General features: G+C 40.3%; 1 protein-coding gene and 1 pseudogene across 1 annotated transcript; both read right to left on the bottom strand.

Annotated features, from left to right (window-relative positions):
• LOC119903561 overlaps window positions 1-3,827 on the bottom strand; it is a 30,622-nt pseudogene extending 26,795 nt beyond the window's left edge.
• A 7,837-nt stretch (window positions 3,828-11,664) lies between these two features.
• LOC119903942 (trace amine-associated receptor 13c-like) lies at window positions 11,665-12,767 on the bottom strand. The gene is made up of 2 exons (XM_038720261.1): window positions 12,595-12,767; window positions 11,665-12,481 (listed from the first exon to the last, which is right to left on the bottom strand). Exons 1-2 carry the CDS (start codon window positions 12,765-12,767, stop codon window positions 11,665-11,667), a joined length of 990 nt encoding a protein of 329 aa, XP_038576189.1.
• Window positions 12,768-18,153: the final 5,386 nt, after the last annotated feature.

Raw genomic sequence — 18,153 nt, 5'->3', positions numbered from 1 at the left:
ATTAACAATGACTATATAACATGGAATTTAGATTGCAGCCTATTTTTATTTATTTAAATTTTCCTTATTTGAAAATCTCATTGAAGGCTGTTAAGACTCCCCTCTGTAGCCCTTCTCCCTCTCTCTGTTCCTCTCTCCACTCCTCCCTCAGAGCCCACAGAACCTGCCTGAGCTTTCCAGAACAAAAAGCAGCTACTTCAGAGTTTATCATTGACTCATGATGCCTGTGCTCCTTTATCTCCTGAATATTTTGGCTACAACCTTTTTTGTTGCAGTTTTTATGGTTGTAGTAAATTTATAAAGATGCTGTTTGTTCAGTTTTTGAAGGGACCTCTAATCGTGAACAGAGAGTGTACTGCTTGTTGCTTGAGCTTAAGCTGCAGATTAGCCATAACAGCAGCTGGCTCACACAGTGTGGGTAATGTGTGCTTGGTGTGGCTGGTTCGACTGAGACAGGCACAGACAGCGTTTGTTCAACAACTTCCACAAAAGGAGCAACAAGATTCAACACAGCCTTTTCCAACCCATAGCTTACCAGTCGTCTGCTCTGAGCGACGAGGGTCGGCCAGCAACAAACAATCTGGTTGCTAGATGACATTAGCCGCAACTAATGTGGAGCAACGTGGATACACAGGGTCTCCATGGTCGGTTGATCCAGGGGCAGACCGCATGTCAGCTACATGTTAGCTTACTGTTAGCTTCCTGTTAGCTCAACGTTAGCCTGACATTAGAATCCTGGTAGCCTAACGATCGCTTGCCTTGCGGGGAGCTGCAGGGTGACTCCCGCTCTTCTGGTATCAACAGGTCGAGGGCTTCGTCCAAAAAAATTGGTGGACAAAGTTCGATAGAACCCAGGTTTCTCCGCAGCGCTGTTAAAGTGTTTTTTGTTCTGTGACTTTATTTCATAACTGCGCGCTGGAATGACCGGAGGCAGTATCATATGTGCAGGCAGTTTGCCGCGTTACTGTTATGCTAACGTTAGCTACTGTTAGCTAAAAAGTAACATCAGGTATCACTAGTGGCTGAAACCTTCCAGTCGTCAGCACCTATTATTTTTCATCTGGGGCTGCTCCTTGTTACGTGTGCTTTGGTCTGGTAAGTGAAAAAAAGTTCTGTTTTCAGGCACTTTGCACTGTTACATTTACTGATTTGGCAGAAACTTTTATCCAAAGCGACTTACATTTGAGGAACAACATACAAGCATCAACAGAGCATCAAATACAGATCTACAACTGACAATACATACTAGTAAGAGCAGGAACGTAAGTTTGTATTATGGAGTTTAGGTAGATGGGTGCAGACCCAGTAGTCACTCTGTATGCAAGCATTAGTGACTTGAATTTGATTCTGGAGGCCACGGGGAGCCAGTGGAGGTCACTGAGTAATGGAGTGACATGAGTCTTTTTGGGCTGATGAAAAACCAGACTTGCTGCTGCGTTCTGAACCATTTGTAAGGGTTTCACTGCACAAGCTGGAAGACCTGCTAGGAGGGCATTGCAATAGTCCAGGCGAGAGATAACCATTGCCTGTACCAGAAGCTATACAGTGGCATACTGAGTGAGGTAGGGCCTGATTTTCCTTATGTTGTATAGAGCAAAGCAGCATGACCGAGAGACAGCAGCAACATGGTCTGAAAAGGACAGCTGGTCATCAATCATGACACCCAAGTTTCTCACCACCTTGGTTGGAGAGATGGTTGCGGAGTCAATTTGTAGTATGATGTTATGGTTGATAGATTGCTTGGCTGGAATGACCAAGTGTTCAGTATTAGAGAGGTTTAGTTGAAGGTGGCAAGCCTTCATCCATGCAGATATGTTTGAGAGACAGTCCGAGAGACAGTCTGTGATCCTCGATGAGATGGTGGGATCGCCTGGAGGAAGGGTAGGTAGAGTTGCGTATCGTCTGAGTAGCAGTGGTAAGAGAAGCCGTGCGAGCGAATGATCGGCCCCAGTGAGGTGGTGTAAATTGAGAAGAGAAGAGACCCTATTACTGAGCCTTGGGGCACCCCTGTGGAGAGGCAGTGGGAGGAGGATGATTGTCCGTGCCACAAAACATTGTAGGAATGCCATGAGAGGTAGGATTCTAACCACAGGAGTGCTTTACTCAAGATGCCCATTGCTGAGAGAGCGGAAAGCAGGATCCTGTGGTTGACTGTGTCAAAGGCAGCTGATAGGTCAAGCAAGATAAGAACCGACGATTAGGCTGATTTTTCTCAACTTGAGTTGGGTTAAGTGAGGGCTTTTTGAGCAAGGGTGTAACCCGGGCCCTTTTGAAAGTGGTCGGGAAGGTTCCTGAAGCCAGAGAAGTATTTATCACGAGTGATTGTCGGGACCACGGTAGGAGGTATGGCTTGGAGGAATCGGGTCCAGTGGGCATGTAGTTGGACGGCTATGGGTCAAGAGTTCTGATACTTCGCTCTGAGAGGAGTAAACGAGGAGAGTGAAGAACCACTGACCTGGGAGGGCAGAGGAAAAGATGTAGTATGACTGATACAATGATTGTGTTTGAATGTTTAAGAGAATTGGCTAGTTATAGCACACCACTTTGCCTGTGAAGAAGGCAGCAAAGGTATCAGCAGACAAGTTTGTGGGTGGTGGAGGTGGAGGAGGATTTAGTAGCGCTTTAAAAGTGGAAAATAATTTCCTTGAGTCAGTGGTACTGCTAATTCTGTTATTATAGAATGCAGTTTTGGCAGCACTGATGCTCGTTGAGAAGGAGGATAGGAGCAATTGGTAGCCCTTAAGGTCGGCAGGGTCTTTGGTTTTTCGCCATTTTCTTTCAGCAGCTCTGAGATCAGTATGGAGCCCACAGATGGTATCAGTTAGCCACGGGTGGGACTGGTTTGGACGAGCAGGCTTGGTGGATAGAGGACCAAGGCTATCCAGGCATGATCTTAGTTTAGAGATTGTGTGGCATCATAAACCTCAAGTGAGGAAATGTGTTGAGGGAAGGTGAAGCGGAAGCTACGACTGAGGCAAAGTGAGCGGGAAAAAGGTTGCGGAGGTTGCGGCAGTGTGAGACCAATGGTGTTGTAAGAATGGGCTTTTCCTGTAGGCATACCGTGAACTGAATGAAATAGTGGTCAGACACATGTAGAGGTGTGACTGTTAGGCACTCTGTGGCACAGTTTCGGACAAGAATGAGGTCAAGTACCTTGCCAGTTTTGTGAGTCGGGGGGCTGAGAACCCGTGTTAGATCAAAGGACTGAATCAGAGACAGGAAGTCTGCTGAGTTTGAATTGTCTAAGTGAATGTTCATGTCACTGAGGACAATTAGGGGACAGTCATGCTCTGGGATTGAAGTAAGCAGTGTGTCTAGCTCCTCCACAAAGTTACCCATTTGTCCTGGTGGACGGTATATGACAATCACAGAGACCTTTACCGGAGCGGACACAAAGACAGCATGGTATTCGAAGGAGGCATATTGATTCGGGGGTAGCAGCTGTGTGAATTTCCATTTGTTGGAAATGAAGAACCCAGTCCCAGACGGCCGGGGGGTGTGGGGAGTAATTGGTGGACAGCGCAGCAGGGGTAGCAGAGTTTTCTGGTTTAATTCAGGTCTCAGTGAGCGCCAGTAGCCCAAGAGAAAATGTGTTAGCATAAGCAGTGTTAAAGTCAGCTTTGTTGACTGCCGAATGGCAGTTCCATGACCCAACAGACAAGTAAACAGATGTGGGTGGTGCCTGTTTTAAAGGCTTGAGGAGTGCCTGGTTTCTGTGCCTGATGGCATGATACCTCTTGTGTGGACCGGAGGACCTGCTGTTAACTTAGTTACTGTTACTTTAGCCCTATAACGTTACTGTGGAGACAGTCAGGCTCTACCTTCATATTAGCTGTGTCTGACCGCAGTGTTTGTAGTAAGATGCATCGGTCCTCAAGAAGTCATAACATTCATGATGTGAACAATGTAGAGCCTAACATTAGTTTCACTGAAATGTAAAAACCTCTCCAGTTTTGGAGGTTGTCAGGTCAGTATTCAGATCAGTGGGAAATGTTTAACAATTATGTTTGTATGATAAGTATTTAATGTTTATATTTAACTAATTTAACTTCAATAGATCTGTCCTCTCAAGTGAACCTGAGTGCTGAGTTTCCTCAAGCTTCAAAGACATCTTGGTAAGTTTTAAACTGAAATAGTGTTGATGCATGGCTGAATGTTTCATTTATCAGCGGTGAACCTCATCCCTTCAACTGCAGACACAAAGTCATCCAAAGTTTCTGTAACATGTATTTATAAAACTTATCAAAGGAAAATGTTTCCACTGTTGTAATAAGTTAGTGAGGAATGTTCTGTTTTCATTTAAAGTTTATTTAATTATTTGTTCATTTTGGCAGATGTAGTTTGTGGTCTGATGAACTGTACTGCGTTATAAACATCTCTTTTATTTTGCATGGCCTCACTGATATAAATGAGATGGACAAAATATCAGAAACACCAGTCCATGTGATCCAAAATGATCATACAGTTGCAACAAAAACATAATTTTTATGAAGGGGAGATTTAAATTTTGCTAGATGTACATGATAAACTGGATGTACCTGATAAACTGGTAACTAAGTCTTAAAAGACTAAATACATTTATCACAACAATAAACTCTGCCCATCTCAAATGTTGGTTTTCATATATTGTGTGCCCAATAAGGATTATAGCGTGCTGCTGAAGGAATTTAATCACCTGACTCGCCAAAGCAGCTCTGAGATTGGTGAGTCAGATAAATTACAAATAATTCAATTTAAAAAAAATAGCATTTGATGATGTTGTTGTTGACTGGACTAAAGGGAATTTTTTATATTGCTTATATTTGTTCTCACAGGATCAAACAGAGTATTGAGTGACTCTACTGCTATCCAAGGTATGTTTGCCATTGGCATATTTCTGTTTAATTAGTTGAGGATTTTGACTTGATAGTAAAGGTTTCTTCCGCCCTCACGGTAACTAAATTAATTATTGAAAAATACAAGAAATGAATTTGCCTGGTTGTTAGATACTGTGTGTCTGCAGCCAATTGCTGGCTTGCTAATCAGACATACTGGGGATAAAAAAATATAAATATAATAAATATACTATTTGTCTTGTTTAAAAGATATTTGATTTGCTAAATCAATTCTTAGCCATTTAATTTTTTTTATTTTGATGCAGAAAAACTTAAGTCAGGTTAAAGAAATTTGCTGGATGACCCTGCATTTTTTTTTCTTGTCAATGCTGTGGTCAATTTCCATGTCTCAGGTAAGAACTGTATCTTTTTGCCATATAGCCAACCATCCTGCTTAAAACACGTTATTGATGCCTTATGTTTTCCTGCTAAGGCCCAAGTTGAAAACCATTAATCTATGTACATTTATGTGTTTGTAGGTGTTTGCTGAGTTCCATTGCTTTACAGATGTTGAACCTATGCATACTGCGAGCTTGTGAGATACACACCAGAACTGATTGCCCTGTACAGGCAGAAGGCCAAGAGAGCAGAGGCCCTACAGAGATTCCCAGGATTTATGACCTCCAGGTGAGTTCAAGATTACCTTTGCTATAGCGACAATGTTGATCACATAAATTGCAGTCAATACAGATCGGGACCTCTCTACTATAATAGGGAAATTTGATTATGTTATTGTCTTGTGATGACTAAGAGGATAGATCTATCTACTGTCATTTGTCATTTGCATTTTTTGTAAGTTTTACAGTACATGATCACTTTAAAAGCCATTTACAAGCCTATGACAGAAAATCCTTAATTTCACACTCATTTTTTGGGCTGAACATTGTAGTGGGACAACGGTGTGGATTTGTGCATTTTATATTAAATAAATTTGGAGCTACTCCAAATTCCTCTTTTCCTCTCTCAGAGAGTTGAAGATCAACTTCAACAGACTGCTAAAGAGACCCCAACGGAAGGGGGGTTGGAAAGTTGCTTTCCTGTGCTATGCCTGAGCAAACTGATCATAAAACTGGCACCTTTTTGATCTACGAAGCTGATAAAGCGATGGCTGACTGTTAAACTGACAAAGGGACATTAACCAGCGATTAGCATTTCCCTGAAGTGAATCAGAATCTCCTTGGATGGGACAGGAAATCCTAAACTGCCCCCCCACAAACACACACACATGTAACCGTGGCAACGGACCTTGCTCTGTCTTTCATTACCCCATCAAAGGGATACTCCTTGTCTCACCTAAGTGTGACTTAACCCAGGACAGCTGAACTTTAAATAACCAAAGACTGCAGTCTCCAAAGACTCAAAGCATTTAATTAAGTTTAATGAAATCTTTTAGTTACTTGATTACGTTTGCCTCTATTTGAGTAGTTATGTTACCATGTTGTTGCTATCTGTTGTTGATATTAGTGCTGAAAAGAATCTAAATAAGTTACTTTGCAGATGTAGTTTGTGGTCTGGTGTGTTGCAGTGTTTCTATTTTCAGCAAGATTAAGGACACTCCGTCATTTAATGTGTAACCAATGCTTGTTCACAATACTTTCTCACACAATTCCTTTAGAAATGATGATAAAGAAATGTCATACTATACTCTATTAATTATCCAGCTTGAATTTAAGGCTGAATTCCCCATTTCCTAAGGAAAGATTGTTTTGGGTTAATCTAAGCTTTTGTCATGTAACCGAGCTCCCCCAAGTGGACGAAATAAGTATTACATATCATCGTCGGAAAAGCCGTTAATGTATAAATGTCACCCACTTATCCTGACCAATAATGTGACAATTGTTTTCATGTTACCAAATGCTTAACTTAGAACGGAACAACTGTTTGACCATTGAGGTTTGATTGTGGAAAATATTTGATTATAATACGCGCAAATAGACTTTCTTTTTAGACATCAAAAGTTTAGAAAGGCAGTCCCTCGGGAAAACGGAAATGCTCCCTCGGGAACAAAGGACTGCCCTCTGGGGAACTACGCCCCTGGCAACAAAAGAGCGACACACAACGTCATCTCTCTCTCTCTGGCTCTTCTCCTCTCCTCGTGCCCTGGTCTCCCGCTCGGCTCTCTGGACGCTTCGGCACACGTCCGGTGTGCCTCTCCAGGCAACGCCCTAAGAGTTCAACCAGCGCAACAGGCCTTTGTTCGCTTGAAGCTACACACGCGAAGTGCCACGACACCGATTTGTCCCTCGTTTAACAGCAACTTTATTTTGTTTTCTTTTATTTCTTTCTTTTGTTTTGTTAAAGTTATCAGTCCGTTAAGTTACACTGGTCTAATTCAGGAACGACCAAGTTCTCCTTTTAAGCTTTTCGTTGAGCTAAGCCCACGGAGGTCGGACGACGCCACGTGGCTCGCCAGCAGCCAAAAAAGGACAACTTAAACCTGACCCGAGACGGGGTCGGGAAGAACCCCACTGCAAGTTTCTTCCATAAGACTTCCAGACACAGAGAACCCCGGAGAATCCATAGCAAAAAGCCAGGATCGGCAGCTAGCGTGGGACCCGTGCAACAGGCCAAAGCAGGCCGTCGACAAGCCGTAAGACCTAACAAACATTCTGTGATCAGAATCATGTCCCGTAATGTTAATATTTCCTTTTTAACTCCTAAACTCATAGCTTACTTTCATTAGTTCTCCTTTGCCGTATGAGTCAAATGCTTCCCACAATCGAACCTCCATTTCTCATTGTTCAGTCATCGTTTATTTTCGCTGTATTTAACCACCCTTTTATATCACATTAGTTAGTTAATAAATTCACTGTAATCAAGAACTGTGTGTGTTGCCTATTTCCACGTCCCTGCCAAGAGAATTGACCCTTTAGATATGAGACTGACTGATTGATTTAAGATAATTTAGCGATTATTTACTAACTGATCACTAGTAATAATTGTATAATTATTAAAAGCTACATAGAGGTCCGGAGACTCTAGGATTATAACAACTCCAGTGGTGCCCTTTTAACGAGAGCTTTTTGGATTTTTGATATTTTCTGAATATTAAAATTCATAACTGGGTATTAATCATAAATTTATTAAAATTCATAGCTAATTTAGCCATGCTACAATATGACTTTTTATTTTTCTATTCATCCAAGAGTCCAACTCTATTCATGATTGGTTGCCATATAGTCTACTAACAGAGAGATGTACTCTAGGCCTTCTCAACACGCAGCTCACCTGCAGTTAACACAGAATTGTGGTTAAAAAAAGTTTAAAACTCAGGCTATGTTTTTTGGGCAGTAAAACATACAACTGACAATGAAAGTCGAAAGCGGACTGAGCAGCCTCTACATGTCTGTAGCTGAACTGGGTTTGTTTAAATTTGACTTGTCTTTAAGTAGTTACAACTAGATGGATTCGTTTTTATCAATATTATTATTTTAAAATTGCATAACATTACACTAGATGGCTCGATGTGCTGTAAAAATATTTGTATGATAATAGTTATTTTGATTTGTCAATCTAGGAACAACATGATGGACACATGAGATGTCGTCTGACCCTCCATGCCCTTCCAGTGAACCTGCTAGAGGATGACTGACTTCTTCAAAACCTGCAATGTAAGTACTCAGTGTCCTCACAGAAATGTCAATATCAACTAGAGTCCGAGCGATTCATTATTTAGCAGATATTGTTGGCCGATGTAAGCTACTTGCAGATATATCTGTAAATCGCGTTTATAACAGCTGATATGACTATTAAAAAGAGAAACAGAGTCGGATCTTTCCCTCATGTCATGAGTGTCGCATAGTTTGGCCACCTGAGGGCGAACTGCAGCACCACAGAACAAAACATCAGCTGACCGCACTCTGCCGGAGCCATGGAGAGTAGCTCCTGGTAGCGCTCACACGCAGGGTTCCCGCTGAGTTAGTCATTTGTAACGTCAATTAAATAACTTAAATAACATAATCATGTTTTTCACTGCCTTTCAGCCTTCGCCAATGGATGATGGCATCATCTATGGGCAAAGCCTAACAAGTAACATTAAATGCACTATGTGCAACTAACTTTAATGCCTCTTCCAGCAATCTATCTAGCTATCTAGCTGTCTCAATGCTAAAATGTGATGTGTACAGTAAAATATTTATTCTTGGCTGTCATTCCTCATCTCAATTAAATATTCCCTTCATAGGCATGGCCCAATTGTAAGAAATTAAGGACAAATCCACACTTCTCCTTTCATCCAAAAATGTTTCTCTAACTTCCCAAGACCTGAGCTTTGATTCTGTGTGCATTTTTATTATAAGTATAAAAACCTAAACATTGTCTTTGAACAGGAAGTACTTTATCAAAAAAATTGTATGTGTAACAAAGTAGAAACAGACATCACAAGGCTGTACAAACAGTGACCCTAGAGGGTACAGGCAACTGCCCACTAATGAGGACAATAGGTCTAAGATGATAAGCAGAATGAAGTAGACGAAAACCTGAAGTCCTCATATGAGGACACAGGATTTTAGCAGGCTAAGTTCAGCTGCAGCTAAATTAGTCTTAAGCCGTCTAATTAAATTAAATTAAATTAAAAGGATATTGTTGTTAGGTCATTGTGTAGGTTTACGGTTGGAAGGGAGTATCCCACTGCTGCAGCTCAACAAGTACACACACACAAAGACTAACTTCTAAAAATACTTAGGATTTCAGCATGCTGATGTCTCATAACTGTTCCTAATGAACGTTAGAATTTTGAACTCATTCTCTTACAGTTGAGTCAGATAAAGAAAGTGTTATAGTCAGTATAGACAGAAGGAATCATAACAGCCACCAGTAACTCTTAACATTTTGTTGTGTGAGTATTGTATCAATAAAAAATAAATAATATGCTTTTAAGTGTGTGGGGGCCACCGATGAGCATACAGTACTTTATAATTATCCTCATATTTGGATTGCTTGTATTTTGCAGGGTGAAGATGAATCTGACATTGCTGACACTCCTCACTGTGGTCACTGACATTGATGCACCTGGTGCAGTCTGCTTCAACCCAAGAGAAAGTTGGCTGTGGATGGATTTGTCTGTATATGCTCAGTATGTTTACTGCAAGCTTACAGCGAGGTATATTAAAAACAAAGGTTTTGTGCTCAGTGTTCTTTTTTTATATTGTTCAATTACCTCGTCTACCTCGCTTAACAATTTGCATTGTTAACCCGCACTTAAAGTTCCCATTTATATTATTTAAGTAAAAGTGCTGCTGTTATTATTTGATCAAGCAGTCAATTACTTAGTCTATTCAGCTTTATACAAGATGTGCATTACCAGAAAGATATTTTTTTTCCATCTGATGAAAACAAGTTTCAATGTAACATATTTTGTTTCTGTGAAATGTAGAAATGAAAGGAGATGTTTGAAGTTTGAAACTGATAAAGAGAACTTGAATTGTAATAATGGAGTTGTATTTTTTAGGACTACTATCTGAAAATGGGCATTTTGTAAATTTTAAGTTGACTAGAAGTATTTTTTTGAGAGTTTCCATTAGTATTTGAGTCTGGCACAATAATTTTTTTGAGTAGATTTCCCTCAGAATATAAGTTGCACACAATTACAATTATTGAGTAAAGAATTAGTCAGTGGAATGTAATTTTAATAAGCATCAGTAAACCAGTGTAATTTAGTATGCAGAAATGTAAGTTTTTAAAAAATTTAAGTATTGTATTCAAGTTAAGTGTACTCAAAAATATTATCATTATGATAACCGCTACTTAAAGGTTTTGAGGTAATCAATCCGCAAATATTTTGAGTATTCTGAACTTGTTTGGGTTTATAGTGTATTTGTATGCATTCAGTTTGACAAGTGCACCTGTCAGGCCAATATTTATGTATACACTACTATTTAACCACTCTCTAAAAAGGTATGCGACCCTAACTTTCCCTAACCGTTAGTGTATGTGACAAATGAGGCCTTTGAATCTATGAACCCCTTAAATGTGTTGTATTTCTGAGTTTATGTTTAGTTTGCTTTTTCTGTTAGGTTATCTTTATGTTTGTGTTTTTGTTTTGTTTTCCATCTGTCTAAAAAGTCAAAATTTCTGTCTAATTGACTGATAAAATGACATATACAGTGTATATTGTAAGTAAATTATTTGACTTAATATATTCTATTCAGCAAATGAAATGTAATCATAAATAACATCAAAATAATGTGTCCCAAAATCATGTTATGAAGCTTATGTAATTAAAAGATTTCCTTAGAGAAGAGGCTGTTAATATGTGCATCAGGTGGGTCAGTTCACTGCTTACTGGATTAAACTGGATAATGCAGAGAAACAGTGTTTAAATAAAGGTTTATATATAGTGCGTGGTGCTTATGAAAATATTACAGCAGCAAAAGTCCAGAACATACACACAAAATTGCAAAAAATAACTTCTGTCTAATTACATGCTGAATGTCAGAGAAGATTTCCCATAAGATCTCCAGACACTGCAAGAACTGAAAAGACAAAGGTTTGACTCAACAGCAACAGCCAGCGAGTGTCATAATACAAACATATTTTACCAGCAACACACTCAAACTATATTAATTATAATCACCATTACTTGAACAATGAAAACATTCTTTGGCGGGTTATGTGAAGGTGACATTGAGCAGAATTACACACATTGTCTGTGTCTGCCTTTTTTTATGCACATTTTCCATTTGCACTTAAAACTTGTTTCCAGAATATTCACTTTTTGGATATGTGATTTCACGCACTCAACAACATACTTAAAATCAATATTTTTCATTTCAGCCAATCCACAGCCTCTCTAAAGTATGTTGGCCTCACAGGAACCAGGCTGCAGAATCTTAAATGTAACAATTTGAAAAACAGCTTTTTTAAACCAGGGGTAGAACAAGGCATAGATCACAGGGTTTAGACAGGAGTTAAAATAGAACAGATAGAGCACATAAGATGCAGATGAAGCATTGAGTGCATTGTCACCTGCAAAAGAGACACAGTAATATGGGCAGAAACACATTAGGAACAAAAATCCAAGAACACCAAGAGTCCTGGCTGCTTTCAGCTCAGATTTCCTTGCTGTTAGAGTCACTGAACGTTGGAGTGTGACAGCTGTAATGTGAGAGCGCATGGCACGAGCCTGAGACACAGCCACTACAAACACTCTCATATACAGAACTATGATGACAGTGATGGGAACAATAAAAGTCAGAACAAGGTCCACAGCTCCTGCATTATAGTTAATAACAAACACACACTCTCCGTAGCAGGAATTATACCTGTCTGGTTGAACCAGGCTATATTTTACAAAGAGACTGCAGTAGAAAACAGAACAGAACCAACACAGACAAACACAGAGTTTAACTCTTCTCTCAGTAATTCTGGTGGTATAATGCAGAGGGTGACAAATAGCAACATATCGGTCAACTGATATGAGCACCATGTCTCCTACTGAGGCAGAAGTAAGGATGTATGCTAAATTTTTATACAGAGAACACATCAGGTCACCAAGAAACCAGCAGGATGTTTTTCTGAGGATTTCTCCCGGCATCAGCAGGAGGCCTACAAGAAAGTCAGAGACAGCCAGAGAGAGGAGGAGGATGTTGGTGGAAGTGTGGAGCTGCCTGGAGGGAAAGAGAAAAGTATCATTACACATGGCATCACACAACAGTGGAAAATGGAAAAAGTACTAGCTAAAAGTAATATTCTAAAACTCTGCTGAGAAATTGATCTCTGCCTGAAGTGGGAGACTGAGATGATGACAAGCAGGTTGAGAGCCACAGTGAGCAGAGAGATGGAGGACAGAAGAGTGTGCAGAAATACAGCTTCAGACCAAGGAAGTGTCGGCTTCCTGCAGGAGGTGTTGAGGAGTTGTGGAAAGCAGAGCTCTGCTCCGTCATCAACCTCCATCAGACAGTGAGAGGAGGGAAAGAAAAGCTGCAGCTTCTAACTAGAACTCTTCATCATACAGTTAATTTATCAGTTTCTGACAGTTTCCCTCCTCTCCTCTCGCTCTCAGTCTCTTATGAACATGGATGTCCCTCCTCTCTTGTTCTTCATATCACACCATCATCCTCTTCATCACTTTCTCTCCTACCCTCCATGTTATTCTCCACCCTTGTTTATTTTTCATTGGCCAAGTCCAACCTCCTTCCTACAGTCATTGTGCTCCCACTCTCATTGGAATTCTTTACCACCTGAGCTGAGGTCTGTTACAACAGTTTATGCTCTTAAAAGCCATCTTTAAACATATTTCTTCTTGCAAGCTTATGGGTCTACCTGAAGTACCATCTTATTCACTTCTATTGCAATACCCTCTTCTTTTAATTACCTTTAATGACTTTATTTTACTGTCCGCCTTATACCATCTTTTTATATTGATGGTTGTATCTGTAATCTGTTTTTTTCTTTACAGTTTTTTCAATTGCTAACAAACATTTACCTAAACTCAAGATACTTTATCAAAACTCTTAACACAGCAACACACCTACCTCACACCATTAGCCAAATAGTACATTTTCTGCTCAAAACCACATTTTGTTCTTTAAACACAAACTCTACATTTTAAAATAAAATAAAAACGTTTTCTACATACACAAACTCAAAACACAGCAAACCTGACACAAAATTAAATCATTCTAACAATAACCTAGCACTTTTTCTTTCCTAAAGGAACAGATCAATCAATCATAGCACAATCCATCCATCATTAACCGCTTCTCCTGTGTACAGGACAGGACAGGTTGCAAATTCATTGCAGGGCCACACACATAAGGAAAATTTATGGTCACCAATTAACCTAGTCTGCATCTTTGGACAGTGGGAGGAAGCCGAAGCACATATGCTGCTCCACGAGAAGAGAAACCACCTGACACAGAAAGAACATGCAAAGTCCGCACACAAAGGCCGGGGCAACTGGGGTTTGAACCTGCGACTTTGCTATGACGTCACAGCGCTATGCTCCTGACTACTGTACCACTCCATCATAGCACAATGACTTTCTAAATACAAACAGTTGGCATTGCAACAACTGCATTACTTTTCATGTTTCAGTTCTACCTGCAAACAGAAGACAATGTGAAATCCATTGTTTTTGTAATTCAGTTTCCTTTTACTGTAAACCACCCTATATTTTTGGCTTGAAGGTCGAATGTGTGCATTTTTGCAAACAAACTATAAAAGTGAATCAGTCATCTTTACTTTATAAAATGTAGAGTAGGAAAAAGATGTGACAGAATTACAGAAGTACAAGCTTTATTAGCCCTAAAAGAGCGCATTTGGCACTGCTGAATCACGAGATGACCTCTACTTTACCTTTCGGCTAATGCCAGATTTCCTTAGAGGGCTGGAAAGAACTCTCACTAAAGTTATACAGAGGGGAAGATTTCCGGCTGATTGCAAAGACAAAGCTCGCTTGGAACAGCTTCTGAGAGGGGCCATTGCTTCAGATATCAGGCTAATCCAATTACGCTTACGAGAAAGAAAGGAAGTACCCCAACTTTCCTGCAGCTCCTAAGTGAAATTCTTACAGAGGACGAATATGAGGCTTCAAGGAGAAAGCTTAACATGTCAGTCCATCCTGTACAAACTAAACAATCAGCGGACGCCAGCCATGCAGAATTACAAAGTCTCAAAGATGAGGTCAAAGAGCTAAAGACCAAGTTAGCTTCCTGCATGCCAAGTTTCCAAGATGTCAAAGAGAAAAGTTATAGTGCTCTACCTGTGTCCACAATACAGCCAAGTGAACACAGTGGTGACACTGATCTTGCTGCATTGAAGAAACAAAGGACTACAACAGAAAGTGGCACAAAAAGATGCTGGTCAGGAAACCTCAGCAAAACTGACTACAGTCACAGCGGTGGAGGCTAAGCAAAAAACTAATCCTTCCAACCGAAATCAGCAACATATAGATGAGCATTTATGCTATCGACGTGGCCAGAAAAGCCATTTCATGGCAAAGTGTTGCCAACCTGGGAATCAGACCAAAGTAATCAGAAAGCTCATCCAACAGTAAAGACAATGAAAGGTAGCCAAAGTACCAACACAAGTACTACACCAGATACCAACTGCAATGTCCAGCAAGGTCTGCTGAGCCAGCCGTCGTGATCTATCCTAGTACAAAATAAAAACATAAAGAAACCATCCCGTGGGGACAGTCATGGGCCACCTGTATAACACTGAAAGTGTCATCTCCAACGATGCCGCCATCATGGGACCACTCACAGAGCTGACCAAAGGCTATGCCCTGACTCAAAAGAGCAGGAAAAAGTGCTTCGCAGATCCTGCAAAGCCCTGTGTGCTCCATGTAGATACTAGCTTTAAAGAACTTGGAGCAGTCTTCTATCAGCAGCAAGAGGATGGCTTGAGGCCAGTTGCATTCGGTAGTAGGAAACTGAGCCACACTGAAAATCAATACAGAATACATCAGCAGGAGTTCCTGTCACTGAAGCGGGCAGTGGTGGATCGCTTTCACGATTATCTGTACGGAGCTCGTTTCAGTGTGCGGACCGATAACAACCCCCCTCTCGACAGCCAAGCTCAACGCAGTGGGGCACAGATGGCTTGCTGCTGTGGTGTATAACATATGTGCATTTGACCATTACAGTTTAAAATAATACTCTGCAGCTAGAGTAAGGCTCAGTGAACTCTTAAGGGGAAGTAATGATTGATGGGTGTGTAAAGAGTGAACCCTCCTATGGAATTTGACCTTTGACCCAGTGTTAGGGGGAGTAGAGAGTAGTGTGTATGAAGGGACTGAACCCTTCTATGGTGTCTAACAGATGTTTACACTTATCCTACAGCACGGTGCCCTTATATGGTATTTAGCAGATACCTAAACATGTCCTATATAAGCTGTGTTCAATGTACAGAGAGACAGAGTGGCCATCGGGCTGGGTCACTCTCCAAGCTGCTGCAGAGCTTGTAATTGATGCTGAATTCCTTGATGTAATAAACTTTTATGATCAAGAACAGTGTCAAGCGGATTTCTTCTCAATACATCATCGCAGCATTATTGTTCGGACACCACAGAAATTGTCAACCACGAAGGGACCGTGTTGTGCCAGAATTCATCGTTCCAACACAGGGCTCCATCGAGCTGACTCCCGCTCCAGAAGCTAGCGTATATGGTGAGTTTTCTCATAAACTGTGGGCGCTGGTCAGTTCGTGTGTCTGTGTATGCGTTAAAGGGTACACCGGTTCGATCCTGTGTGAATGCTTGCGGGTGGATGTGTGAGAAGACTCCATTCTAAATTTTGTGTGCGTTGTGGATAACACAAAAAGGGTGTGTGTGTGAATGTAATGAAGACAGATAGATAGATATAAAAGGAAGAAAAAGAAACAGCCTAGGAGTAACGGGAAGTGAGGTTTCATAACTTTGCAAAGATTAGGAATATGGGCCCTCAGATTCTTATAACCGTAAATCATGTGGGATGGAAATTATTGTCGCGTGAAACTAGGCTTTAAGGAATAGGTAAATTGGATTAAGGGAAAAAGAGAGAGTGCAACCCTGGCCAGGGTCATTCGGCTTGAATACAAATTAATAAGGATAAGGAAGAAAATATAAGGTTATGGAAAAAGGAAAAAATAAGGATTAGGACGCCGCAGATCTGGACAAAAAGCCCTTGAAAGGCAATCTTAGATGGGCCGCAAATCCTGGAAAGGAACTAGGTGAATTTTCGGGTCCGTTCAAAAGAACTGGGAGCTTGTAGAAGAAAAATTTAATTGTAAGTTACCTCTCGATACATGTGTTGACGAACTATGTCCAAAGTGGCCTCTCATTAAATATCTGCAAACTCGAGGTAGCATAAATTTAGGAAGGAAAATAATAAAGGAAAAAGGTGCGGCGGAAGCATGCTTTATAAACAGTGTGAAGGAATGCATTCTTGTTGACTGGATAGCTATCATGTGTGTGTGGAGAGCTGCCCCTGCTGTGTCTCGGTTGTGTGTGTGACAACTAGGAGAAGCCTAGTGTGTGTGTGTGAGAGACTATGCAGAGGATGATAAGGCTAGGATTCAAGAAAACATATATACATATATATATGAATAAAGAAATAGAGAAGGGAATTTGATCAAGGGGAAAACTGTGTTTTGAAATTTGTTAAAGTTATTGATTAATGCTGCTGTATGGTTTGGGTCATTACATAATCAGCAGTTGGGGTTTTTCTTAGCCTAAGTTACTTTTTTTGGGAAGTGCACATTTGTTTTTTCTATATTTTACTTGCATTTCATTTGGGTTTTTTTATGTGTGTAAATACATTTTTAAAAGGCATTTTCATTGGTATTGAAGAACGTTTGTTAATAGAGTAAGCTTTAAATAGGAGTGAAGAGTAGTGTCTACAGCATCCCCAGTGTAAATGACACCGAAATTCCTTAGCTTGCATGTTAACGTAGATATGTTAAAAAGTTAGGAAAAATAGATTATGATTACTCAGAGAGTTAACACTTTTATTTTTGGGGGGAAATAATAAAAGGACTAAAGTGTTGTTTGCCTTTTTTTGGTTTTTTTGGAGAGACAAGAAGGAGAGAGAGAGAGAGAAGGAGAGAGAGGGGGTGCCGTCCAGCGTGCCACAGCAAAGCAGCCCCAGATACAGTCTGGCCAGTATTGTGCAATCCACAAACTCTTTACAAACACCTGTGCATATGTGTCTATACTCATCTATAATTATTATATTATCTATTATTATTATTATTTTGTGCAGGGGTCGTTTGAATTTAAGTTGTGTTGGGAATTCTGGTATTGAGCTTTTGGGACAAAACTAAGGTGAGTGGGTGCTTATTAGGCAGTAGTTGGCGCTGTGTGATTGCTGGATAACAAGATTTTTGTGATTGCTCTGGAGTTGACAAATTCCCTTGATTTTCCATTAGCGGATGTGGTAAGATTGCCACCTATCAACAATTAAGTAGAATTAAAAGAAAAATAAACAAATAAGTAATAAGAAAAATAATTTTACAATAAAGAAATATAAAAGAGTTGTCACTATGCGGAAAAAGGACATTAAAACGTTGAAAGTAACTACTCCGGTTGATGTAGTGCAAAAAATAATCCTCTAGTTGATGGTATTGTAAAGTTATCTGAAAAATGGCATAAACGTTGGCCTAATATTGAACAACCATGGCCTGTGGAAGGGACTCTTAACCCAGGTGTACTTAAAATAATGCAAGTACTTGTGTCCACATATAAGTTGGATCAAAATAAGGGGGAAAAAGGGGAACGACATAAAGAAAAGAGACGAAGAGAGCTGGGTGTTCTTAAGTTGTTCGAACATAAAGGTCAAAAACTGATGAAAGATACACA

The sequence above is a fragment of the Micropterus salmoides genome, unplaced genomic scaffold (assembly GCF_014851395.1).
Source record: "Micropterus salmoides isolate LMB-PRFRI ecotype aquatic unplaced genomic scaffold, ASM1485139v1 Ms_hic_scaffold_15, whole genome shotgun sequence".
NCBI classification, from domain to species: domain Eukaryota; kingdom Metazoa; phylum Chordata; class Actinopteri; order Centrarchiformes; family Centrarchidae; genus Micropterus; species Micropterus salmoides.
The sequence above is the reverse complement of the archived record's forward strand: the minus strand, read 5'-3'. Positions and strand labels throughout refer to the sequence as shown.

What these genes read in the sequence shown, in the direction of transcription:
- LOC119903942 (XM_038720261.1), bottom strand. Translation starts at nt 12,767, where the DNA reads ATGGAGGTTGATGACGGAGCAGAGCTCTGCTTTCCACAACTCCTCAAC. An exon ending in ATCTCAGTCTCCCACTTCAG is followed by an intron (nt 12,482 to 12,594) that starts GCAGAGATCAAT and finishes CTTTCCCTCCAG; the next exon opens with GCAGCTCCACACTTCCACCA.